At 36.9% G+C, this 27,489-nt stretch overlaps 1 protein-coding gene across 3 annotated transcripts; it reads right to left on the bottom strand.

Moving 5' to 3' along the window:
• Positions 1-498: 498 nt before the first annotated feature.
• Positions 499-27,422, bottom strand: hook3 (hook microtubule-tethering protein 3). Of its 3 annotated transcripts, XM_028462823.1 has the most exons (25): positions 27,253-27,422; positions 17,169-17,254; positions 17,016-17,088; positions 16,873-16,923; positions 16,580-16,712; positions 16,389-16,456; positions 15,416-15,478; positions 15,247-15,330; positions 14,496-14,558; positions 12,834-12,997; positions 12,618-12,758; positions 10,391-10,478; positions 10,186-10,299; positions 9,956-10,066; positions 9,597-9,681; positions 9,415-9,484; positions 8,286-8,426; positions 7,874-7,961; positions 6,531-6,565; positions 6,355-6,437; positions 6,172-6,272; positions 5,988-6,092; positions 5,254-5,325; positions 4,823-4,959; positions 499-2,805 (listed from the first exon to the last, which is right to left on the bottom strand). In XM_028462823.1, exons 1-25 carry the CDS (start codon positions 27,307-27,309, stop codon positions 2,790-2,792), a joined length of 2,229 nt encoding a protein of 742 aa, XP_028318624.1. In that variant the 5' UTR covers positions 27,310-27,422; the 3' UTR covers positions 499-2,789. The 3 variants fall into 3 exon arrangements, with proteins under 3 accessions (XP_028318624.1, XP_028318625.1, XP_028318626.1); XM_028462824.1 differs by lacking the exon at positions 14,496-14,558 and having other exon boundaries at positions 500-2,805; XM_028462825.1 differs by lacking the exons at positions 499-2,805; positions 14,496-14,558 and having other exon boundaries at positions 4,819-4,959.
• Between the last annotated feature and the right edge of the window lie 67 nt (positions 27,423-27,489).

The following is a 27,489-nucleotide window of genomic DNA, read 5'->3' as shown; positions in this document are numbered from 1 at the left end:
ACTCAGCAAAAGGAGCAACGTTTCTGTTCAAAAGTACAATGAATAATGCAGTCATCGTGTATAATAAACACATGAAAAATTGTACACATGCACACATTTGATGATTAATATAATTGCCGTAACACGTTATTAACAAAAACTTTTATTACTGTTCTAAAATTATTAGTTATTTACATTTCGGTCATTTTTTTTTCTTACATTTTGTCGTGATAGGGGGGTGGGGTGGAGGCAGAGTGTTTCGCATTCTTCAAAGGCGTGCAGGAGAACAAGTTTGGGAACCACTGGCGTAGAACATCAATGCTTTTCGCTGTTTAATTGAACTATTTCCTTGAAGTGAATTCAGTCTTGAAAATGTGTGTGTGTGTGTGTGACCAAACTTTTCAAGAAGGAATCAAACAAGCAGCCTGTTTTATACAAGCTTTATTTACAACATCATTTCCAAGTTTTGCAGAATAGGAAGCACTTTTTCACCACTTCATCTACATCCTAACGACGATAGGAAATCATTCAAAGTCCACGAGGTTTTATTTCCTCTCTTCCTATGACACCATCACACACTGTATGTACATAGTGTTTGTGTACACGATATACAAAACTTGGCAAATTGTTATTTACTTACAACCTTATTTGTAAGGAAACATTTTCAAAAGATATTTAAAAAAAAACAAACAAGAAAAACAAACCTGCTAACACTGCACTGGTGATTGTGACCTGTTGACAGCAACAATGCGCTTTAGTTCCATCATTCTGACGGACTAATAGTGCAGAATGGGGCGTTAAATTAACTTGGAGAACAAACAAGACATATGTACAGAGTTTAAGACAGAGAAAAAAAGAGTTTTAAGGTGGTTTTATAGATAATAAATAAGAAGTAAAGGGTTTTAAACTGTGCTTAGCAATACAACAATGTATCAGTTTCTCCTTTTCATTTTTAAAATAGGATGTGCAAAGAAGTAAAAGACATTGTGGCTGATGAACTAAGAAAAAGTTAGTGGCAGTTGCTAAAAAAAATACAGTTAATAAATGTTTTTTTCATATTTCTGATAAGATTAATAAATGTTTTCTCAAAACTGTGTTAAAAGGACGGAGGATTCATGTCAAAGTGTGTGTTTTTTTTCTCTTCACTGATTCAATGATTCTAAGACTATCCTTCCAATCCTATCCTTTTTTTTGGTCAATTTTGTCTTTTGTTTAATGTAACATTTGCTTTGTGGATAAAATAGATTTAGACTTCCTGTAGTCATTGTCAGTAACAAAAAAACCCTGCCTCCCCTCTGTTGCATAAGACATTTGTTAGAAACTCATGATATATTAAAATCCAATATAAAGAGCGCTGATATAATACTAAAAAAAGATAACACTGCTGTACAAGTGACAAATACATAAGCCGTTAAGATAAAATGCGTTAATGAAAAGTTACAACAGTGTAACAGTAAAGACTAAGTTCAAAATTCAGAATGAAAGCCCCCATTATGCTTTTAGACCACGAGTCTCAAACTCTATTCCTGGAGGCCTGCAGACCTGCATGTTTCAGACTTCACCCTGCTAAAAAGCAGCTGAATGTGAAATGAATTCTTCCATCTAATAATGGACCGCTCCTTATAATCAGGTGATGTGGAGCTACTTGCAGGACTGCGGCCCTTGAAAACCAGACTTTGAGATCCTCACTTCAAACCAACAAAAAGAACAAAGCCCCGCCCCCACCTCACTGCCTTTAATCCTACTTTTATGACAACAAAGGCACTAAACTGGAGGATTCAATCATCTCTCTCTAATTTAAATACGTGTATGCATGGAAGCCTTTTATTATGCACACACCATCGGGTCCAGGTGTGGTCGACTCCCCCCTCCGATGCTGTTGACATATCTTCAATAAGCTCGGGATAAAATTCAAACGGCACATTTATTTTAAAATAACAATACACAGAATGTACAGTTTGACTTGCAGAAACGTTCAAAACGACAGTGTGTGTGTATCTTTTAGTGGAAACTTTAACACTAATGTCAGATTTCTCTGATCCTTTGTGTCCGTCTCCCTTTGAACATCTTTTAACTGGTATAAGCCCTTTTAAACCTCAGCAGGTGGATGTAGCGTTAGCATACCCGAGCTAAGGCAGTGCTCCATTATCCTTATTTAACCACACACCCAGTATGGTTATTTGACCTTTAAGACAATACCGTAATAAAATAAGCCTAATGAGGGCTTTTTTCTGCTGCTTAAAAATGCCACTGATTTAAAACACGTATTTGCCCCTCACTGCATCCCTGTTGACACAGTGAAAGGCCATTAGCTCTACTGTTGCGACCAATAATTGTGCCAAGTTCAATACTTGAGGTAAGAAGCACTCTTCAGATGTAACAGTTTGGTTTTCAGACTAAAATTCTCCAATGATGAACACTTTTTTGAGGTATCAGCACAAAGCTAGCCACGGCTAACGAAACACACAGAAAAGCCTCTTTAAATCAACTGGCTGATTGACAGAAAATACAGACAGGCTCCGCCCCCTTCTGAGGAGTTAGTAACACATGATGCAATAGAACGGAGTGAGAAAAGCGCGCACGCAGAGATGATAGGTGGTGAGTGTTAAAGGATCCGTGACGGGGTGGGGGGGAATAATGAATAACTGTGGGAAGAACAGCGGTTGCTATCCTTCCCCAGGCGTCTCTGAAGGTTATGCAGCATGACCGCGCAGAACAGTTAGTGTTGGTGTAGCAGCTGCTCGCAGACTCAAGTCAAAGCAAAGGTCATGCAAAGGTATGCAGGCGACGCGAGCTCATGCATGTGCTGCTCATGCAGTGACATCGCTGTTGAGGGAGGAAAGAGAGAGAGAGAGAGATGAGAAATCAACAAGATGCACATGAAGAAAGACAACATCAGTGATGCAATGAGAGTGCATGTTCAAACTAGGGATGAGACAAGAGATACTTTCACTCTTGCTTTGACACCATGTGATTTTTCCCAGAGAGATACTGTATATCTCAGCTTTTACAGGCTTTAAATTAAATTACACACCAATCTGCTTTATTAACAACTATTGAACTAATATCATTTTTCTCGGTGCTGGAGCATTGTTTCTTTTCTAAATTAGCAGGTAGCAACTCAACTCGATTCTTTAAAAAACATATAGTCAATGATGGTCAATATTTCATTTTCTTTGCTGTTAATGGGCTGTTACCATGGTAACGTGGCAAAGCAGACGTAACATTTAGAAGTTGAGCAAGAAACAGTTGGTGAAAAAGTTTCCTTTGTTTTAGGGCATTTCAATATCATATATGAGAATGTATATGATATTGATAGAAAGATAAGCAACATTGTCAAATAAAAAAATTCAAATATGTAAATATTTAACATTTTTTTCCCTTTGTACATTTTTTTTTCTTACTAATGCACATTATTGCATAGAATCCAGTGGATATTTACCAGCTGTGATGTGTTAGAACAATTTGGTAATTCTTTTCATTTGGCTTAATAGAAAATAATAATAGAAGATTTTTTTTAAAATAAATATATATATTTTTTTAAACGTGGGCCAAATTTGACCCTAACTTTGAAACCTTTGCATGTGTGTGGTTTTGTACATTCATGTCGTGTGTATGTTAGTTTGACACAATTCTGTGGGTTTTGGTGTTTTAGAGAAAGTCCACGTATCAGTTCAATCACCGTTGCACATTTTTTTGTGTCATACCAGTGATGTAGGAAGTATCCGTATCAAAGTATTGACTATGAAATCAATAATCCCATCCCTAGTTCATCACTTTTTTTTGGATGAGAAACATAAATATGAGGCGCCTAAAGGGAGAAAAAAAATTAATACTGCTTTGAATACTGGATATAAATGACATCATCATCCTTTTTTCATGTCCTTTTCAATTGAGAATCCCTTGATACTGTCAATAAAATATCAAACTGCTGAGGCCATTAAATCCAGACCAACAATAATATGGCACATGGTTCACTTTGTAAATGCTGGTTAAGTTCAACCCAAATGAAGTGGTTCAGCTTGTAATTGTACAGTAGCACCTTTTATCTTTACTTTCATGTACTAAAATGCAAAAGGAGTAAAAACACTTCTAAATGTCACTGCTGCACTGTTCTCATTCCTATCAGAAATCTCAGAAAACCTCCTGTTGGATAAACCAATTAAATACCTGTAATAATAGAAATGTTTGATACAACCAATATATAACTCTAGCCAAAAGGAGTCTCTGATGTTTACCATTTTTAACGATTAAGTAACATTACTTATAAACAGGAACATTGTATGCCCCGTTGAAAGAATGATGGGCTAAACAGAGGAAAAAACTAAATCGGCTAATTCCAGGTAAACTGAAGTAAGCGTGATCACAGGTAGAGATGTGCATGAATACTGCATGTAATGTAAGGCAGTCCCTCTTATTAAAATTGACAGAAACCTGTTCTTTACAGCCTAGGGGGTTGCATTATCTGCTTGGTCTCAGATTAAAGGTCAGTGGAGGAGAAGAAAAAACAAGTCTATAGGTTAATTAGACATAATATTGTTAGAGATTTAGGATAAACATAAAAACAAAAGGAAGGAAAAATCTCTTTGTCAATGGTAAGATATTTAAGTGGAGCAAAGCTTGGGTTTGCATCTACCTCAGAGATGTGATTGAGAATCAAAAAAACAAAAAAACAAAAACTAAAAAAGTAAATTAATCGGTAAACTGCAAAGCAAAAGCAAGCAGTTCCATCAGAAACCAATGGAAACAGCCTCAAAATAGGCCCATAAACAGAGTCCTGTGGCGTTTACTGTAGAGGGTATAGTTTGTATCTCTGTGACCTATGGACTCTGCTGCCATCTACCTTGCAGTGGCAGGCTGGACGTGGCCTGGGTAGGAGCGCCGCGTGCTGGTGGCTTGTCTCTGTCGGGCCAGGAATGACTGACCAGAGCCTGTGTTGGCCAGGCGCTCCTCAGCCGCCTTCTTCTGCAGAGACATTCCCTGGAAGAAGAGGTTGAAGAGTCAAGAGTGAGAGAAGCAGAAGCAGCGACACATTAAACAAAACACATAATACACATAAATATCCCACTGGTTTAAGTCCTAATGTAAGCAACAATTATATTTTGTATTCGTGAGTTAAAAAGCTGGATAACACTTTAAACTATTCATATAATAATGTGTGAGCAAATGCTTCAAGCTATAGAACAGTCAATGCTGCCCTCTATTGGTCATATTTTAGAGTTGACACTTTAATCAGATAGTGTAACACTTTGAGACTGGCTGGGATGTTCTTACCATGTTGTACCATGCAGACACAATCAGTTTCTCCTCGTGGTCTCTCTGACTCTTCGTCTTGTCCATTTCTTTCTGTTTGGATCAAACATGAAGGCACAGATATTAAGTCAGGTAAAGCAGCTTTTGGACTCTTGTCAGTTTGTTGCTGCCATGCAAGGCGCTGGTCAACCACTGGGAGCTCAGTGTCTTGCCCAAAGACACTTCGACACATAGAAAGGAATCGAACCCCCAACCTCTCGATCAGAAGACGACCCCTCTACCACCAGCTACAGAGTCACTGTGATGAAGCTCAAGAACTTCAATGCACTTTGTGTTCCAATGACAGAACATACTTTATTTGACTCTCTTTCAGCAGCTTAGTCAGTTATAGGCCTCTGTATAATATTAATTAATGTATGAGAGGGGTCAAGTTCATTTTTATTATTTATTTATTTTTCTTTTATATTGTGCATAGTTGGAATGTAAGTGCAAAATAAATATTTTCATATTTTTTATAGATTTATTCTTTGAAGCATTATTAATCTAGTTTAATGAGGTTAGTACACATTTATAGCCATAAATGCAATGCTACTAATAATTTGCATAATAACTTCTTTCGGTTTTGGCTAAGAATTTTCATTTCGGTGCATCTCTAGATTTTTTTTTAATGTGATGACTAGATTTTTCTTTCCTCAAATTGTTTTAATGTTATCTTTGTCGCCCCCCAGAGGAGACCTGCAAAATGAATGGAATACCTCCAATGAATGCAACATCCTCTCCTTCTCCTGCAGCTGGTTTTTTAGAGCCTGGACCTCTGGACCCGATCCTTGGTTCTGCTTAGGATCCAGGGTCCGGATCACCTGTGAATAAAAAATAAATAGTTTTCCTTTTTTACACTCGTAGTGACAAAAACTTACGGGATAAAATAAAGACACTTACACTCTTCGCCTTTTCAAGGTATTTCTTATATCTTTCTTCCATCTGCTTCATGTCATCATCTTTCTTCTTTAAAGCATCCTCCAGCTCTTCTACTCGTTGGGCTGAAAAGAATCCAGATTTTAAGTTTGCTATAAATTTTTCTGGGTAAACTCTCTACACACACACAATTCCCTCCACACTCACAGCTGGCGCTGTATTTTGGCTCCATTTCATCAATGAGAGTGTTTTTCTTCAAAAGCTCGTTGTTCAGCTCTCGTAACTTTTCCCTAACATGGAAGACAGCAGATGGGAACAAATTAGCACTTGGAGAAACGGAAAGACAGACTTAACATACTCTTCAACTGTAGTACAACACTTACATGTGCTCCTCGTATTTCTTCTTCAGAAGAGAAGACTGAAAAGGACAAAAAGAACAGTAAGAGGTGTACGACTGCTGCTTTGTGTGAAAGCCATTAGTCTCAGAGAAGTGTTCATTTTGTCAATTAAAACAAAAACTAAAACTTTTAGTCAACGACCCTTTACTGGGACGAATTTGTGACAAAAATGTAAATTTAAGAAGTACCCATAACAGAAATTAAAACAAAATCTCTGTTCATATCAACTGTCATCTGTCTAGTAAACACATAATGAAAAAGATGACGCTGATTGGAGGATTTAATTGTTTTTCTCTTTAACCAATTATCATAACTTAAATTTGCAGGTTGTAAGTTAGTCAAAATTACAGAAAATAAACAAGAAATTGTGGAAACATGATAATGTATTGCATTTTTTCTAACAAGTCTCAGGTATTTTTTATTAAACAAAGTAACATGCCACATAGTTAAAGGTATGCTTATAATGAAGCTTTTATAACCATTACAATCATCATTTTGCAAAATCTATTACAGTATAACAAAACCATCAAATTACTTAAAAAGACTAAGATAGAATAAAAATGAGACAAACTGATTTACATGAATTACGTTTCAACTAAAACTAAACTAAAAGAGAAATATGTGACTAACTAAACCCAGTCTTTGGTGAGTGACTTAGTCTAAAATGAAATAAAAAATGAACACTGCTTCAGAGCATTGACAAATTACAGTTGCTGGCAGAAAAAGGAGGAGGAGCTGAGGTTTCTACGAGGGGGAAAAAACCTACAGACTACACGACTAAATACAGCAAAGTTCTCTATGTGTTATTATTTTGGCTAAAAGGCTAAAAGGCTAAAGCGATACTTACTATAATCTGACAACGCAGTGTTAGATAAAAAGAAAATGGACACAGTTACATTTTAACAAAGATTGACAGAATGTATTTAAGTAACATTAAGTTGCCTTTTCACATTTTAAATGTATTATCTTGGAAACTATCATGTCTGTAATAAAAAACATTGGACTTGCAACTTAACTTACTGACCACAAACATCCTTATTTCAGCCATGTAAAAATAAATACAAAAAAATAGCTAAGGTTACACTTATGGTGCTTTTTAAACTTGTAGATTCTATATCCTATTGGTCTCTCCTCTCGTCTCTCATTTGGGAATAATTCAAAAGTCCAGGAACATTTACAAAAATGGAAGCGGGAAAAAAACAAATCTGATAATAAATCCAGCTCCAATCTGAATTAGATTTATAATTTAGTGCAGTTATGTGACATGAATTCAAGATGGATTAACAGCATTTTCCATCCAACTATCCAAACTGTGTGTGATGACTCACATCGTCTGCTTTGGAGCCTTGTTCCTGAACCATCTTCTGTAGTTCCTCCACCTGACCCTGTTCCTCCAACAGCCGCTGATTGATCAACCTGGACAGGAAACATAAAAGATCAGTTTGGTGGCATTATTTTCAATCTGGTGAGAAGACAAACAGCAAGCAGAACAACAGAAATAGAAACCATGGGAGAAATCATAGGAGAAAGGTTGCTGTAAGTAGAGACACATGTGAACTGATGTAAAATCCAATGCTGAGAAACGCGGAGACACTCCGTGTTTGGTGAAGACACCAGAATATTCAGAACAGCAATTCATTTAGTGACTTTCCTCAACAACATAATGTTCAGTTATTTCTAGTAATTCAACTGAGAGCAGTTTTGATGCTTTCTAAAACTTCTGGACTTTAGTCTCTTCACCTATTTTCAGTTTCCAGTTCGTTTTTCCTCCTGCTGGCGTCCTCTAAAAGACTCTGCAGCAGTGCGATCTTCTCATTGTCTGATCCTTCCTGGGCCAGTTTCAGCATTTTGTTCTCATGTTGGAGGCGGATTAAATGTTCCCTGGGAAATAAATACATAAAATCAATAGCCAGCAAATGTTAAAGCTAACTGAAACACCAGAAAAATAGTGCAAGCGACTGCTTTGTTGAACTGCTGTAACAGAACACTTTTACTTTCAGATGAACCAACTCCGTAGCTATAAATACATCAGTGACAGAGTGACCTGTGTTTCTGCACAGTCAGAGCTCCCACTACATCCTGAACAACTTACTGTTACAACATGATGCCAAAAACAGCTTCTACACTTTTATGTCAGTTTAAAGCAAAGCAAGAAGCAGAAAATAACGGCTTTAGAGACATAAAGTGTACTCCACACTGTAGCTGCTTTTTAAAATATGTTTTCTGATTTGAGACATTGATTTTTATGTTTAATTTTCCACCAGTGTTGATACTTTCCCCCTTTCTGTTTGCTGTAAATTAGCATAAAATGTCTGTTGCATCTGTGCGCAGACAGTCAATGCTAACCAAAAAATGCCCTTACACATGAATAAAACATTGAGTTCATTAAGGTGAACAAATGGAGGCATCATTCAGAGGAAGCCAAGAAGTCACGCAAGAATTAAAACTGAGAATGTCCCATTATTTAATCGCAGCATTAAAAACATGTGGAACAGCAAAGAGCCGTTTTATTTTGCAATCTTGTAATCTCTCTAATAACTTTTGCAATTAGCACCAATAATTCAATAAAAGCTCTGTAGGGAAATAATCAAATTATTCTGATTAGAAAGCTGAAATCAGGCTGAGGTAATGCACAACACTGTGGGGATACTAAATCCACTGAAAAAACATCACAGAACAATAGTAATATGGGCAGGAATCCGTCTGGCGACCACACATACCATACTGCCACCAATCCTGGACTCCTAAAAAAAGGACTAACAAACTTCTGCCATAATAATAAAATAACTCTATTGAGGTTTATATTTTTGCTTACGTCAGACATTTGAAAAAGAAAAGGCAGGTCTTAAAAGTCATCAACTATTCCTACCTTATCTCTGGAGTGGTGATCTCTGCAGCCAAAGAATCAGTGCTGTCATTGGTGCCGAGTGGAAACAAACCTAAGAAAACACAAACCGGATATTGGTAAATATTCTGCAAAAAATAAATAACGCAAAAACTTAAAACTTCAGCTGGAAAAAGCAACAAAAACAAGCCTGGATTCATCTTTACCTGATGTGAGCTGACCCTCCTGTGCTTGGACACAGTGAAGTTCCTCAATAGTTTCCTTTAGTGAGTCTCGTTCAGTCCGCATTCGCTGCAGAATGGCAGAAAAGGAAAAGACATCTAAATTACTTTGTTCTTATATCAATGAACAGAACGAGCAAAGGGGAAATGGAAAAGTTAAATGTGCTAAAATTTCACTGCGATTCCTTTGCATTAATTATTCACAACTCTCTAAATAATTCACAAATGCCTAAAACCTAAAATGATATCCTTAAAAAAGCAGCGATGGGGAAATACTGAGTGCTTTTGATCAGCAAAAATGCATTTGACTCATAATCTTTTCATCTAATAAAGACACAACATACATCTTTTTCTTTCTGTAGGGCATCCACTTTCTCCTTAACACGCTTGTACTCAAACTCATTCTTGTCAGCCTTTTTGGATTCTTCCGACAGCCGGTTTTGAAGTTCCACCACCTGCACAGTAGGAAAACGGTTCACAAGAGGACATCAGCCTTTAAACTGAAAAACTAATCTAATGCATCTTGCAGCCTGGGAAAGCCATGTTAGTGTCCACACAGATACGATATTGGCACCTGTCTCTTGTATGTCTCCAACTGGCCCTTTGCAGCGTTGGCCTTTCTCAGCTCCTCCTCCAAGCCCACGTTGGTTTGCATTAAAGCTGTGTTCTTCTCTTCCACAAGTTTATTCTGACAAACAGGGATCACAGGGTGAGTTTCAATTGAAATTGATCCAATGACCATAAAACTATCTTTCATAGAAATGTGTTTGAGTGTGTACCTGTCTTCTAAGAAGCCCTATGTCCTCTAGTTTCTTTTTGTAATGCTCCACAATTCCTTCTAGTTTGGACACTTTGTCAGATGAATGCCTGGAAAAAAGTGACACACTGGTTTGAGAAGGAGAAGCGTTCTCTTAAAGACCGTGTAAAGCAAATTCTGACATTTTCTTCTAAACACATTAAATATGCCATAAATGTATTCCTTAAAACGTGTACAAAGCCATTCAACCATTTATAATTTAATTGTGGAGCTAGGCATCAAAAACTGTGTTTCTAATTCCTGTGTTCAGGATTTAATGGGCGGGCCAGAAATCAGGGCCACGTTACCCAACAAAGCCATCATTAGCATAAACCCGACCCTGCTGCTGAAGCACACTAAACTTCCACGGCCTCCAGAGGGCGCAATTCAGCCCCTAACCAAAAACAAACCACATATTTGGACTTGGGGGATAAAACGTGTCCAATGGTGCCACATTTTCCGAGAAATTAGCACGTTTATACACAACAATTTTGTTTTTCACAGTTTTGAATCTATCCGGGAGGGATGCGCATATTCGGACTTAAGCGGAGCAGACCTTTCCACTGATACCTCGTTTGGCCCGATCCGAGCACTTTTGCGCCTCAAACTGACACGCCCCCAACGTTTCAGAGCAGAGAGAAGTGCTTGTGTTTCCATGATTTTGAGACCTAGCTTTATATACTTAGCGATTTTTTTCATCTTTCAAATTTGGCTCAGTGGTCAATGACACATGTTTCTGTGGTGTGATAAACTCATAACACAAATTTATTTCTGCTTTACACGGACTTTAAAGCTGTTTTTTTTTCAACCATTTAACAAATCCAAGAGGCTCACGATGAACACAATAGTTTTGTAGATCAGCTGGAGCAGAGGCGTCCAAACCCCTGGAGGGCCTCAATGCTGCAGGTTTTAGATTTAGTCTCCATGGTCCAAACAGCTGAATATGCTGTAATTCCATCATTCCACTATGCACAGCTTAGTAAACAGCCTTTTCTTGTTCAAATGTAGGGCCTCCAACTTTCTAGATCAAATTTAATCCAATTCTGTTTCAAAGTTGACCTGTTTCCACCTCACTTCTGTTTCAGTTTATCAAACTTCATTCTGTTCCTGATGAGATGTCATTACTGGCTAACCCTAACCCTCTAACCAGAAATCTTGCCAAACATGATTAATATGGCAATTGAGTGAACTATTGTTATTAGTTTTATATTTCAATGATTTAAATGTGCACTAAAATTATGAAAGATTATTAGTTCTCCACTGACATTCAGTCATCTGTTTATAAGAAGAAATATAAAAAAAATGTACCATATTGTCCCATAACATATCAGTGAGGGTTTAGTCTGTGTCTATTTCCATTTCAGGAGGTGAAGTCTGTCATATCACCTAATTTTGTAGTGAAATTTTGCAAGGAATCACACATTTTCTGTCTTTTCAATATGTACCATATATATATATGTGTGTGTGTGTACCATAGACATATGTGCATTGTTTACAGGAAAACAATAGTGCATAAATGTGTGATATTGTCCCAAAACATAAACGTGAAGTATATTTCAATTCATTTTGTGATTTCTGCTTGATTGTTCAAATAAGCAATAATTATAATTTCAATAATAATACCATTTCGGTTTTAGGAAGTGAGTATTTACCAATATCATAACCAGGAGGATTATTTGTTGTCCTTGTTTGAATTTTTAGAAACACTTTACTTGAGGTTTTATACATAAGGCGGACATTACACTGTCATTAGCATGAATAAGGTGTCATTAAACAGTCATTAAGTGTCATTTGCTAAATTACGACACCTTTGGAGCTACTGTATGTTGGCATTTTTTGGGTTAGGTGGAGGGATCTAGAGGAGTTAGGTAGGGTTAGAGACCGGATTAAGGTTAGGGTTAGGATTGAGGGTAATGAAGAGTTAGGGTAACAAACAACACTTAATGACAGCCTTCATGACACCTTATTCATGGTAATGACAGTTGTCATGTCATAATAATGACAGTGTAATATCAGCCTTTATGTATAAACTAAAGTGCTACTGAGTTTTGAAGGGCAAACCACACAACAGGCAGTTTGAGAGACAGTTATTTTAAAAAGAAAACAGATTGAATACTTTAGGAGCCATCAGTGGCCTGCAGACCACAGTGATAAAAAGCCAAAGACCATAGGTGAGAGAGGCGAGTGTGTTCCTGTTCCACTAAGCTGACCTGAGTACATCCATTTCGTCTTTTAGAGATTGGGCTTCATCAGCGAGTGATGTGAGCTCCTCGTTCTGCGACTTCACATCTAAAATCTCTTTTTCCAGCTCCTCACAGCGAATCCGGTAGTCATCTTTTGCTGCCTCCAACCTAAAGAGAATCACTAATGATCATTGTTTCTAAAGATCTCAGACTTTAGGATCTGCCACTTTCTGTGTTCTTTACCTGAAAGTCTCTTCCTGTAGTTGCTCCAGCTGTGTTTGCAGCTGGAGATGTCTGCGACCTGCTGGGCTGTTGATGTCCTCTATGGAGTCTGACTGGTTTAGCCTCTCCATTAGGATTTGGTTTTCGGCTAGCAAGCTGCTCTTCTCCTCCTGCAGGGCGGCCACCTGAGCAGGGACACGGGATCCCAGAGAGAGATGGAGCAGAGAAGAAAATTAGATCAAAAGGAAGAAAAAAAAAAACACCAGATTTTAAGAAGTTCAAAGCTAAAGCAGGCCCACACCAAACAAACCTATACAGGGAAGCTAACAAACTAGCCAATGTTGTCCTCTCAGTGTGAAAGACAAGGGATCAAACTCCACACAAAGCCACACAAAGTTGGTTGTAGTAATTTTCATATGATAGGAAAATTACCTTTAGGTCTTTTTGCTTCTCCAACTAAAAACTATTGTTTTTTGAGGCCTCACGATCCTTTTGGCTTTTTGAGTTTAAGTAGGACGGAGGTTTCAGAAAAGCTTTAAACAAGCGCTCTATCGATGTCGGCTCCTCCCATCATTGAGAAACATTCACCAAGCGGTGGATTGTTCACTCACTACCTTAGAACGTGAACATGAGACAGGTGAGTTATCCGACTGATGATGTGTGCTGCAATAGCACCGTATCAGTGGAAAATGTCTTTTTTTAAATCAATTATTTCAGAGATTTGTAATCCCAGATAACGAATTAACATTTAATGTTCACAACTTCACACACCATATCAAAAGATTTAAGAATAGATATTTCTCTTTTTAAGCTGCGAACTAGTAAAAGAAAATTTTGTATTAGGGCATCTAACAAAGGCCTGTGAAAACAATTAGCGAGGCTATAAACGCTAATGTAATAATCCTCCTCCTCAGGTCACAAGCTTGTGAGAGGACCAACAATAATGGGCGCGAACATCTCCAAACACAGCTACGAATGGAGGACTCGACTGTTTATGCTCTTTATTCTAAAATAGGCTTCTAGTAAACTGATAAATGTCTCACTGCTGATTTTACTGCAAATTAATATTCAATTCATCATCCTTGCGGATATGGACACATTCCCGCACTAAAGGCAAATTAACTACATTTTGTTCGTTCTATATATTGTATGTTATTTGTGATTTCACATTTTTTACCATACTAACTTTGCAACATGAGTCAGGCAGACAAGGCTAATGGAATTTATATCATTAACAGAATAATTCATTTTCCTTCTGTGAACTTAATGCTTACAAAACACAATATTCCTGGATAGAACCAGAATGATAAGATTACATTGACTTTTAAGCTATTTATTGGTGTTTGACCCATTCTTGAGTTCAAATGTCAGTGTGAACATCAATTATTCAGTGTAAATTACAACAAACTTTATCAAAAGTAGCAGGGTTAGTCATTCAGGAACGACAACTGACACAAAAGAGGACTGCAGTTGTGGAGGAGAGGAACAACCGTACACTGGTGCACAAAAAACCCTTGTGCACAACCGTGTACACACATGCACACGCTGGTTGGAAATAGTCATTTGTTGCAAGCATATGATAGAAAATCAATCAATAAGTAAAAAAAAAAAAAAAAAACAGCAAACAGTATTGACACACCACACAGCATAGGCAGAAGAAAAAAAATGAAAGTTTGGATTTACCCTCTCTTCTAGCTCATTATAGTCTAACCTCAGTCTATCACGCTCCTCTTGAACGTGGAGGGCCTTGAAAGCAAGGCAAACAGTATTGAAACAGAAAGGAAAAGGGAGGAAGTTGATTCAACACAACATGCTTTCATCACAGCTCTGGTTTTCATCCATTGGCAAAGGTCACAAGAAGTCATCAGCTATGAAATAAAACTGTATATATATAAATCCATATAAAGTATAAAATATGTATATATGATGGTACGAAAGAGAAGAGTGTTTACTGCCACACACATCATGCAGAATACCGTGGGGATCTACAGATAAGATAAATATTTGAAAGGGGGGAAATCATGTATATAAAAGAACAAGCTGATGAACTCACACATATTGTATTTAGCAGTTTTTGGGACAGTTGTTGGACGTCTAAAGCTGTTCTCAGTAGTAAACACCAAAAACATATGAAAGTATGAAGTTTCACTCCATGAGGTGAACAGAAAGTGAGTCACAGTTAAAAACAAGCCTTTACATGAGTTGACTTTTGAGTTATTATTAACTATGTTAAGAAAATATTAGGTATCTAAAATGGTTGAACAGTTTTCATGCACAGAAGATGGCAAGCATACAATCTACTCAATGAGGGTGAATGATAAGGACTAACTCTGGTGAATTGGTTGGTCATATCTTACTTTAACAAATTGCTTTTAAAAGAGTTTAAAAAATTGACTTTTCGTGGTTGTTTTTTTTTTTAGAGCATTAAACCCACCTGCATGTCAAGCTCTCGACACCTCTGTGCGATCTCTTCCTTGGTGGACAATGCTTCATTTAATTCCTCAGCTGTCTTCTTTAGCTGCAAAAACAAAAATAAAAAAACAACTCAAACATCTGGGGATTTCATCAATTTAAATGTGTTTCTTACTTAAAAATCAGTGTACCTGTCTGTCTAGATCTGAATATGAGTCATTTCCACCAGCGACTGGAGTCTCCTTGCTCATTAGCTACAGCACAGAAAAAAACAACATAAAGTAACAAAACACAATTATCACATTGTCGTAAACATACAAAGACCTTATACAATACATATTTTATCAATGGATATGTACCATACGTATGCATCTCTCTTTCCAAAAAATACTATTTTTTTTTCTCAAATATAACAGTTTCAACATTTTTAAGGGGTATAGACTAAGGCTGAATGATTAATTGTATTTGCGATATTATCGCGATATCATAAATTGCGATTTTCTAATCGCAAAGGCAGCATTTTTTTTATTTATTGTCCTGTCTTGTCCTGTCCTGTCAAGTTCAGAGAGTGTTTAAGAAGTGCAGTCCACATGTTTAAAGTTAGTTAGATATGTTAAAGAGGTAAAGCCACAGATTTGTTTGCTTTATTGTTGTAAACTGTGCTTTAAAATTTATATTTATTTAAAGTTTAAATAAATCTGAAATTGTTTACAGATTGATTTATTGCTTGTGTTCATTGAAAAATACATGACAAGAGACCCTTGAAAAAAATAATTGCATATTAAATTGCAATCGCAATATTGAGGAAAAATATCGCAATTAGATTATTTCCCAAAACCTTTCAGCCCTAGTATAGATTGTCATTTCTATTTGATATATCTTTTTATATTTTTTATTACCGTTTGTTGTTTTCTTCTTTCAGCATATCGAAATATTTCTTATCCACTACTGCAAAATTACAATACTTCCACTGGTTTTAAGATTTTGTTAAGGGATGCATTTCTGTCGGTCAATTAGAATTTAAATCCAAACCTCAGTGCTGGGCAGCTGATAATGGTACCATCCTTTTTTTTTTTTTTTTTTACACAAAGTATGAAATTTCTCTTTCAAAAAACATTCAGATCAATGCTGGCTGATTCACGTCTCGTGGAAACCACAAATTACCTCTTGGATGGCTGTCATGACGACATGCTGCACCGACTCCTCCATCATCATTATGGTCTGGATATATTCTGGACAATACAGAAAAATACGGTCATCAAAAATAAGAAAGAAGCCAGAGATGGAATTGTATGTGGAATACAGGAGAACACAAACACGGGCGTGCGCGCACACACACACACACACACACACACCTTGTTTTTGCTCACAGTTGACAGCACAGCCTAATATGAGCTGCAACATCCTCCCGAGTTCTGCTGCGTCAGAGTGTTCTCCGATGAGGGTAACGTCAGGCAGGGTGAAGTCATTGATGTGCTGGCCTAAGATCTGAACAAGGACAATGTTTTCTGTATCTCCATGTATGAAATCTAGGTAATTATAATATTTTTGTTTGGCAAAGTGAACTGGCAGAAAGATCATTGTGGATTAAAAAGTAGGAAAGCAATTATGATTATGAGCAGAAATAGTTACAATAAAGTTATATTACCTCCTGGTTATAATCTAAGATGCCTTTTAGGATTTTCTTTAGATTGCTGATCTAAAAACAAAGAAAAGTAAGAAATAAATGTCATTATTATGATATACAAATATCTACTTAAACCACAAACAAACTGGGACTAGAGCTCATACCTTTAATCTCCAGTTATCTCCAACCTCTGGCTTGATTCTGCTAATCCATGCATCGTTGAAATACACTGCATCACTGGAACCACACAAAGAGCCAAAATGAGAAACATATGCAAACAAATTTTTACCAACAATACCTTTTAATAGAAGACTTACATTTTCTGCAGGGTTTGGGCCATGACGATACCACTGGTTAAGTCATCTATAGTCTTACATTGTGCCTCCACTCCAAAGGTCTGGATCTAAATAACAAAAACACAGGCAAGCAAATGAAATAAACAGCTGTGAACTGAGTCAGTCTGTAATTTCAGTAACATTCTGCACACAAGTCTTTACCTGCATGCCTCTCAGTTTGATTGTAGACAATCAACTATTGTACTTTTGCCACAAGACATTATCCTGCTAGACTAGTTTCTATTGGAAACTAAATGATACAATCAAAAAATGCATGAAATGATTGTGCAGGACTGGTGTTAAGATAATAGGACATGTTAGTCCTCATTTATCAGTAAATTTCCCTACTGTGGGATGAATAAAGAATCTCTATCTATCTCTATCAACCATTCGTACATTCAGATCTGAGCGTACAACGTTCGTTCGACCAAATTCATGCAAGCTTTGGTAAGCTTTTGGTAATTTTGACGTGATGGTCCTCTACGATCTGATCTCATGTCAGGTCTGACCTTGTGTATGCAAATCTGAGTGTGTGGACTTGAGGTGCAGCACCGACAAATCTGACTGAGACTGAAAATAAAATATTAAACAAGCCTCAGCCGCCATGGGAGCATAAGCAGACACACATTCAGAACAGAACAGAATGGATTATTAAAACAAATTAAACTAAATAATTTGTAAAAAGCCCAGGTTATATTACTGATACCACTTTTTTGGTTTTCCTTTCACGAAATATAGTATAACCCCGCTAATAAACTCTTAAACCGGAATGCATTAGGTTTACCCTGTGAGCACACATGGGATGCTTTTTTTTTTTTTTAAGGGTTTTGATCATTAAGTTCTTTTAATGTGATATTTATTGCCCAAAGAGTGTGGACTGAGGTCGATATAAACGTCATATCCATATGTGTCTCCAGGATCTCTGCTGTGAAATTCTTTGCAGCGCACACAGGGGGGCAGACATCAATCCTCTTCTACAGAGCCTTCAAATGCCCTCCTTTAAGTCCAGCTTTCACATGTTCAAAAAGCATATCTTTGTTTTGCTCCACTTCAGATGTGAGGAAGCCGATTTTCATCTTGGAAAAGTTTCTTTTCTTGTTTGACCTCAGTGGGCGAGGCCTCCAAAACAGGAGGATGTATCATGTTAATGACGATCAATTTCAGCTGCCACATTTATCATTTGTAGGCAGTGGGATTGGTGCTAAATCATACGTTGGTGTGGTCATACGACCAAATGTGCATGCAAATTTGCACCCGTTTTCAGGGTGATAAATGAGGGCCATTAAATCCAAAACACAATTTTTCTCCAATAAACATCACCATTTAGAAAGAGCAACAACAACAAAGTAGGAAAACATAAAAAGTAAGAATAAAAAAGGAGTTTCAGTTAAAAAGCAGCTCTTCAATTAACAGAAACATAACACAAGCCCCAGAAAGCTCTGATATTTCTAGCAGCTGTTATTGTTATTTTATTTTCCTACTGGTATTATATTCAAACTTTTCTTTCTTTTTAAATATCTATTTTGATTTTTCTTTGCCGCCCCTTCTGTTTACTCTGATATCATCCCAGCAAAGCGTCTAGCAGCCAAGCAGTGAGGTGACATTCCTCTGTGTACATTCTGACAGCCCGCGGTGCCGAAGAGGGAGGAGGACATGACAACAGGAATGTTTGAATTGAAACAGGAGGAAGATGACGAGGTTGGACTTCAGCCTATGTATGTTTGTGTCTGGCTCACTTTTCATGGCGTAGTTAAGAAAGGAACTCCTACTTTGTGACGATAGCTTGAGTTTGAGAATGAGGACAAATAGTTTGATGAAGTAATAGAAAGAACCGGGGAGAAAATACTTCAAGTCAAAGGAAAAGCTCAATTAAAATATACTCAAAAGTATTTTTAATAACTTAATTATGACCTTTGATTTAACAAATTTAGAAAAATCTTTAGAAAAACACTTTAAAAAAAAGTGTTTTAACAGTAAAAAGTAATGAAGTCCATGGCCTGCCATGTAATGTACAGTAGTGAGTTTTGGTATTTTATATGAGAATTAAAATTTTAAATGCATCACAATGAATAAATATAGCTCAATAGTTGTTATGGCAGTGCTGCTAAAATGATTTGCTTCAAAGTGCAGTGAAGTTGCCAGTGAGTGTAAAAATATGAAACTGACAAAACTGCAAAGAAGATGCAAAAGTATTAATGAGTGACACTGTGTAAAGGAAACATCACTTATTAAATTTGACACTCTTGATAAGAAAAAAAAACAAGATTTAGTTCAACAACCAGTTTTAAACATTTATATTTGTTGCCAGTTTGATTTCCGAAAGAAAAACGCTTCAGAAAAACAACAATCAGGTCAATATGACTTCTAGATGGATCTACAGGGACACGGTGGCTAATTGCTGAAACTCTAAGCCAGCTACTGTCATGCCCTCAACACAAAGTGCAACCCTAAACAATAGCACCATGATTACATAACGCAAAGTAGCACCAAGAGGCTGGAACAGAACTTCATATAGCACTCACACACATACTTAACAGTTCTTTTTTGTTTTTCTAAATGCATTTTTGCAGCTTAATCCATAATCCTCAATACAACTGGTATACAATCAATACTACTGGTATACAAAGAAAATACTAGGAAAGAACAGAAGGAAAAGGATATGATGGCCCAACTATAGCTAAAACACTTCCTAACAATTATGGGATTAATTAAACTAATCCACTGTTGAAAACTATCTTTTACATGTTGTGGAACTAAAGTATTTCCTCTTTGGTTTTCCATGTTTTTTCAAACATCCTGAATAAATGTTTCAAAGCAACAATGGAACATGAGCTTCACATGGTGCAGGTAACATTCACAAAAGTCTACGACTCATTTGAAAAGCTGACAAAGCTCCAGGAATGTACACCCCACTATGGTTTGTGATGGAGAAAGAGCTAGGATAGGCTTGTAAAAGCTGGAGGACAGCAGGCCTTAGTGATTATGTTCAGGACATTGTAGTGTACATTGTATATTTGCTACTCTGGATATTATCATGGATACTACTTCCATTATATTAGCTGAGGAAGCACAAAGTGAGTGGATAATCAATAATAGCAGTACTTCTTGCCATTTAATACTTTGATGTTGTATTTTACTATAAATTCCACTTAGTAACAAAATCACTATTTTATTTTTGTGGGGGGGGGGGGGTAAAAATTTAAATCAGGCCTAATATGACACAGAAATGTCTCACATGCATGTTTTAGGACAATATCATGTATTTACAGGCATAAAAACTGGTTACTGAATGTCTAGCAAATGTAGCAAACGGAGTAATATCCAATTTTGCTCAGAATTTCATTCAAATCTAGTGCTATATATATTAATTACCAGTAGGGGTGTGAAACAAAATTTTTTTTTACAATATATCGCAATTTTTTGTGTGCCAATTTTAAATCGATTTTTTTTTTTCTAAATCGAATAAAAAAATTAATTAAAAATTTTTAAAAAAAATGTGCACTTTATTTTCCTCATACTTTTCAGGTCAGTGTGTTCAGTGACAGAGCACATATGCAATATGTATGCACAGGTATTTTATTTTCATATTATCTGTTCAGATCAGTGGTTACAATGTGTTACAATGGTTACTTGTTGACTTTATGATGGCAGTGTGTAAAACTGCATTTTCTTTTTTTCAGTGAAAATGTGCAAAAACACTAATAATAAACAATAAATAGGATGTTTTGAGGCAAATAGTTTTAACTCAATTTTTCCTCTGAATTAGGAATGTGCGATATTTTATCGTTTAGGATTTATCGTCAAAAACATTCTCATTGGTAAGAATTTGTCATCCCACGATATAAACGATAAATTCCCATGTCGGAAATTAGTGAGGGCCACGGGCCATTTGTGCCTCAATTTAGCTAAAAATGACCCAAAAAAAACGTGTTCCACGGGTCAAAGCTGCCCTTGTTTGTCAACTTAGTATTCTCTGGAGCGGAACGTTGTTTACGGAAGCTCTGATGTGCACCGCCACCGCCCCCTTCACAAATCGCCGTCTGTCTGTGTGTGTGAGATGATCGTCTCAGCTATCTGAAGCTGCCGTGCTGCGATACATCATGGACCGCTACTTGGTTAAAACCAGACAACCATCCAACAAAGTGAACCCATTCAAGTTCCTCCGTCATGTCCACCCAAAGTTCCACAAACACGGGGACAGAGATAAACCTGTAGCAACGATTATGAACTGGAAACTCAACTAAAGCTAACTATGCTAAGCTAACACACCGACACACAGACTGGGCTAAGAGCTAATGCTAACCGCTCCATATAAGGAATAGACCAAGTAAAAAGAACACGTCTTACTGTCATTAAGACACAGAGAGCCACCGATTTGTTTATGGTCAGATTTAACACTTTACTATGGAAAGATAAAAACTAACATGTCACACGTTGTGTGAAATAAATGTTAGCATAAATACTAATGTCACTATTAATTCGTCCCAATTGGTGAAACACAATATTTTTAAATTATATTATCACGTGTTCACAGACAAAGCTGGTCCCATTAGACTAATGTAACTATTGAGATTATTACACCAAAATATACTGAATGATTAAATCATCAGCTTTATCTGGATTAATTATAGGAAATCAGAGAGTTATTTATCAATCATAACTTTACGTAACTCATTATCAGATAAATAAACAAGATTCAGTAACAGTAAAAACACTATTGGAGTTATTCTTGCTTTTCATGTGCTTTTTTTTTTAGAAAATAATTTTATTTCAAATGAGGAAATAAATGAATTACATACAATAATACTAATAGAGTGACGCATGTGCACAAATATATTCCATAAAATATCAGCTTATGAACTCTTTGAATCAGCAGCTATCATAGCCTTTTTAAATGTGTCTAATGTTGATGTTTTCACATTTATTTGTGTTTGTAAAGAACCTGTTTACACTCACCCAGGCTTGAACCACACTACCACTGTGACATCAGAACGCCCTCAGTGCTTATTACGAGTGTCAGTATAACATTAAAGCACTGACCCAGCATGAAAAAAGCACAGCACAGTGTGTATTTCTTAAGTTGAAGAGGTAACATCCTGTCCAGTGTTATAAGTGCCAAAACTTTAAGAGCAAACAGAATCACTAGGGGTGTGAAAAAAAAAAAAATCAATTTCACAATATGTAGCGATTTTTTGGGTGCCGATTTTAAAAATATTATTTATTTTTTCTTCTTCTGATATTTAATTAATATTTTTGTGTATTTGTGCAATATTTCTGTGGTTAAATGCCTTCAATGTGTTGCAATGGTTACTTGATGCACTTGATTTTATGATGGCAGTGTGTAACTGCATTTTCTTTTTTACAGTGAAAATGTGCAAAAACACTAATTTTAAATAATGAATAGAATGTTTTGAAGCAAATAGTTTTGACTCAATTTGTCCTCTGAATGATCAATATCTTCTAATGAACATATACAGCAACTTGATTTTTCATCTCTACGTTTAATTTTGATATCAACTGGGTAGAATATCGCGATAATATCGTACTGTGACCCACGTATCGCGATACGTATCGTATTGCAACATCCTTCCCAATACTCACCCCTAATCAATACACTCATTGATTTCCCTTTAGCTACAAAGTAAGTACTGTACCTCACTTTTGAGTTTAAAGGCTTTTGAAACTTTCAATCATTCAGAGCCAATGACCAGTTTTTCAGTGTTACAAACCATGTTAACTCTTTACGGTAGCTGTTGTTACACATTTGAAGGTGCTCACACATCTAATTGAATGAATGCTCCTTACCCTTGCTTAAAGGGGAAGTCTGATTTCTTTAGATAAAATAACTGTCCTGTCCAGATAACATCATTTCCTCAAACAAAAAGTTTAAAGTACTTTTTCTCACTCTTTGATTTTCTTTCATATTCTAACTTGCTTATTATGATTGCTCCGAATCCTCAGCAGATTTATGACTTTTTGGCTTTTCTACTTTTATGGCTTGCTTGTTTTACTTTTATTTCTATTTTACTACATAGGAGTTGGAATTATGTTTGAGGTGGCAAAGAATGTAAATAAAGAAATGATTGATTAGATGTGATTTCATGACAAAGTATATGTGCAATCACTACTATGTCAACAGATTCTAGTACCACTTCTGAGTCAATCAAAATCAAACAGTGCCATATGTGTGTATTGGTTCAGTCAATGCCTGCATTAATGTGGAAAAATGTCTAAGGAATTCTAAGGTTCTGATGTAGCAATATCTGCTTATGTGTTAATATTGAATTGGGTTTCTGTTCATGATGGTGTGATCAGGTCATATAACCAGCCAAAGTCATTTCAGTACAGAACTAAAGCCACACCCACTAAAACACTGAAACAAGTAATGGAATTTTTGGATCATGATGAATGACAGTATTTAGAATTACACATTGCATACAAAGGCACTATGTTCTAATATGTCCACCATTGTTCTACAAGTTGCAGTTCCGTGTGTTTTATTAGTTAATGAGTCACACACACTGACTGTGTGAACTCATAACAGGTATGTGAGGAATGTTCGTCACCTCCATTATCACTTCTTTTCAGGTTGACAAAATACACATGCCAACGGATTTCAAGCAGGAGGACACACACAAATAAAACACCCAGGGCTGCTTTCACTCAGGGGAAGTCCGGGTCAAATTATCCCATTGATTTGGCTTGGTTTACACTTTTTGAATTGTTCCAAAGTGACGGGAAAAAGGAATTTGGTTACTGAGCTACTTGTTTCCAACGTATTTAAAGCAGATCATACAGTGTGGATATGATTAACTGAAGTAAAAAGCAGAAATAACTTAGTATGTGTCCTCTAGGGCTGGTCGATACAGTCCAAAACTCATATCTTGATATTTTTTGATATACAATATAAATCTTGATAATTTTATTACAAATTAAGTTTTACCAAAAAGACAACTATGGGTTAAATTTGCTGATACAAAATGCCACACATGGCACATTTATTAACAAACAGCTGCACAATATGTGCCACTTTTGTCTTTCTGTCTCCTCTAAGGGACAGCACGTTTGATTGAGTTCTGTAGCGTAGCTTGCTTAGTGGTAGATCTGGGTTAGGACTAGGCCTGGGCCGATAATCGATAAATCAATTAACCAAACAGTAAATGAAAATGAACTCGGTAAGTTTGCCGGCCTCGATATATTGCCGCCATATTCATGCGTATTTGGCGGCGTGCCTGTCGGCTACAGAGGCTAGTGTTAGCAACGGATATTAAACAGCAGATAACTCAGTCAGTTTTTATAATTTCTCAGTGAACCTGCAACGTAATTACTCTAAAATAGTATACGACCACCAGGCAATCTGAGGTTTAGGTAAATCAAACAGTTATAGTCCGTTAGATGCGGCAACTCTGGACCTTCTACGTAGCTTTGGATTGCTACGCCGGATACACCCAGCGGCCTGTGAAGCAGCGGAGCCTCTTACCCGCGGTATCCGCCAGCGCAGGAGACGTAAGCGATGTGATCAGAAGCAGGGATGCAGAACGGGGCTAGCAACCAAGCTAAGTCTAAGTATTTTGTTTTCCTCATCTTTTCTTTTGTTCCATAGCAGAATGAACGGAGTAAACTACAAACAATTTGGTCCATTCTGTATGGTTTAAGAATGAATGAAAATAGAAAAGAATGAAACAGGGGGAGGTGGGGCCACTAGCATTTTTGTTCACAAAGGTTCTAACTGGATTGGAAGTGTTACCTGTTGAAAAAGTTTAAAAGTTCTTGACATTCCAATTACAATGGTAGAAAATACTAATGAGAAATACAAGTTGATTGCATTTGAAAGGGTGTACTTGCATTAATATGACATGTTATCATTACATTAGTGGTTAATTTGGTCTGAAAAAAATGTCGACAATAATATTGTTTATTGGCAATAATTTGTCAGATAATATATCGTCCAGCAAAATCTGTTAACAGCCCAGGCCTAGTTAGGAACACAATCAGAAATCCATCTAACTGTGCTTTTCATGCTGTTCTGAGAAGTAGAGAAAACCACGACTCCTAAAACAAATATTTTGACACAAAATAAGCAATAAAATATTTATATAGATATAACCAATATTGTTATTTTCTATATCGCCAAAATAGAAACCTCGATATATCTTGAATCTCGATATATCACCCAGCCCTAGTGTCCTCTCCATTCTGCAACTGGTAAAGCTTAGGGGAAAACTGCTGCTCTTCTGCCTGTTAAACATTTTAAAACATTCCTCCACACATGCCAGCTCCCACTCACTGTTTCACATCTGTAAATGAGACATTTCTGATGTTTGGTGTCGGTTCAGTGGTGTGAATTTGATTGGAACGTGTGGAAACTTCACATATGGAAATAAAGTCCAGAGCAGTGAAAACACTAAGAATTCCACTACTGTGTGAATGTGCCTCAGGTGTCTCACAACCTTACAGGTGCCATAGCTTAACACAGTCAGACTTTAGTTTTGTCCAAAACACAGGGCAGCCCATTATGAACTATAACCAGTGCCTCATGTTTTTCTTACACAACACTGACGTTTGTCACAACATGCACTGTGCGTTCCATTCACTGACTTTCCATAGCATGGCAGCGAAGCCATCCCCACAATAAATCTAGTCAACCAGTGATGTATTCATATGGGACAAAAGAAACTGGCTGTCAGGGATAATCAATACACAAAGTAAATACCTGTGATGGACTTTACTAACAAACTCGCATTACAAACAGCCAATGAAAACAGAGGCTGTTTATAGATGGGGAGACTATCCTGCACTTTGTATTAAAGGTGAGTTACTGTTAGGAGTGTGACAACATAGCGATACGGCGATATATCGCAATATTTTTTGCACAATCAATTATCGATATGTATAAGTATTGATTTAAGATTTATTTTATTACTTTCAAAACCTTTTCTGCTTTTTCACTAAACTGTGCAGGTAGAAATGTTGTCACTGTTGTTTACAGAAATCACTAATGGAGATGCTTATTTGTTTTCATTGGTATGTTGACACTTTGAAATGTTGCACTAAAATAGTGTCACAATTCATAGGACACTTTTTCTATTTATTGTCTTTCAGAGATATAAAATAAACATTGTATCTTTTTTTTCTTGTTATGTCATAGATTATTGTATATTGATTTCTGACCAATATATCACTAATCGCAGTATTGTCATATCGTGAGCATATCTTGAGGTACCCACCCCTAGTTACTGTGCTAGTTTGCATGCATTCAAATCACACAAAATGCAATATGCGACTTCAAAAATTCAACAAAACAAAAACAAAAAAATAAAAATGAAAAAATAAACAAACAAAAAAACCCACACATAGTACCTGTGGAATGTTTACAAATCTATACACTGTATCAGGTATTTAACTTTGCTTGTATACGGTAAAGCCCTTGTCTAAATTATTCATGACCAGGACCAGATGTTGAAAATCTTGGCTCATTTTGAAGTGATAGCATCATGCAGTGCATTGACATACAGTGACTGGAGCCTAGAAGTAGTTGGACGGCTCATAAAAATCTAAACAAGATCCATCATGTGTTAACCCAGTGACTACATACTGTACATGCAGAGAAGATCATAGACATCTGGAATAGTAAGATATGTTTTCATTATAAACTAAAGATGTACACTGACCACACATATATGAGCTACACTGAACAATGAAGGGGTCTCTGCCATAAAGCACAACCTTAGCTGTTACTCCACTGTATCAGTCCAAAATAAATCATGTACATTTGTGCGTTGAATGGTTCAAACCCTGACACATCAGTGGTGGAATCCCTTTGTGATAACACACCATAAATATTCAGCTCAGGGCGTTTCAAACCCTGTGGATGATTGGCTTGCTAGCTGCACAGCAAACAGCTGGCCTGTATACGTAACCAGCGACAGAGTCATCTTCCTCCGGACCAGCTAACGTTAGCACCGTTAGCTCACTCCGCTAGCCTTTAGCCACCAATGCTAGCTAACCTCACCAGGTCCTATGGAACTGTTTTCCACTGGCAAAACCTTACGATACGTCTACTTACCCACGTTAGAAGGCTTTCACAGAGCTCCATTCGGTCCAAACACTGTGATGTAGTCATTGTTACGTGACTTAGACTGACTTTATAAAGCAAAAACAGCCCGGACAGCGGAGCGACGCTTTAACACTGACAACACCTCTCTCTCTCTCTCTCTCTCTCTCTCTGGGTGTCTGTCTACCAACCCGCACGGTTCGCTGCATCGCCTGCCCGGCATCTACCGGAGGGGGCTGACTGGGCGGA

Source organism: Gouania willdenowi, chromosome 12 (assembly GCF_900634775.1).
Source record: "Gouania willdenowi chromosome 12, fGouWil2.1, whole genome shotgun sequence".
NCBI classification, from domain to species: Eukaryota; Metazoa; Chordata; class Actinopteri; order Blenniiformes; family Gobiesocidae; genus Gouania; species Gouania willdenowi.
Note: the sequence above shows the minus strand (reverse complement) of the source record. Positions and strands in the feature narration are given on the sequence as shown.

What these genes read in the sequence shown, in the direction of transcription:
- hook3 (XM_028462823.1), bottom strand. Translation starts at nt 27,309, where the DNA reads ATGACTACATCACAGTGTTTGGACCGAATGGAGCTCTGTGAAAGCCTT. An exon ending in GGATGTTGCATTCATTGGAG is followed by an intron (nt 5,326 to 5,987) that starts GTATTCCATTCA and finishes TGATCCAAACAG; the next exon opens with AAAGAAATGGACAAGACGAA. An exon ending in TGTCTGCATGGTACAACATG is followed by an intron (nt 4,960 to 5,253) that starts GTAAGAACATCC and finishes CTCTTCTTCCAG; the next exon opens with GGAATGTCTCTGCAGAAGAA.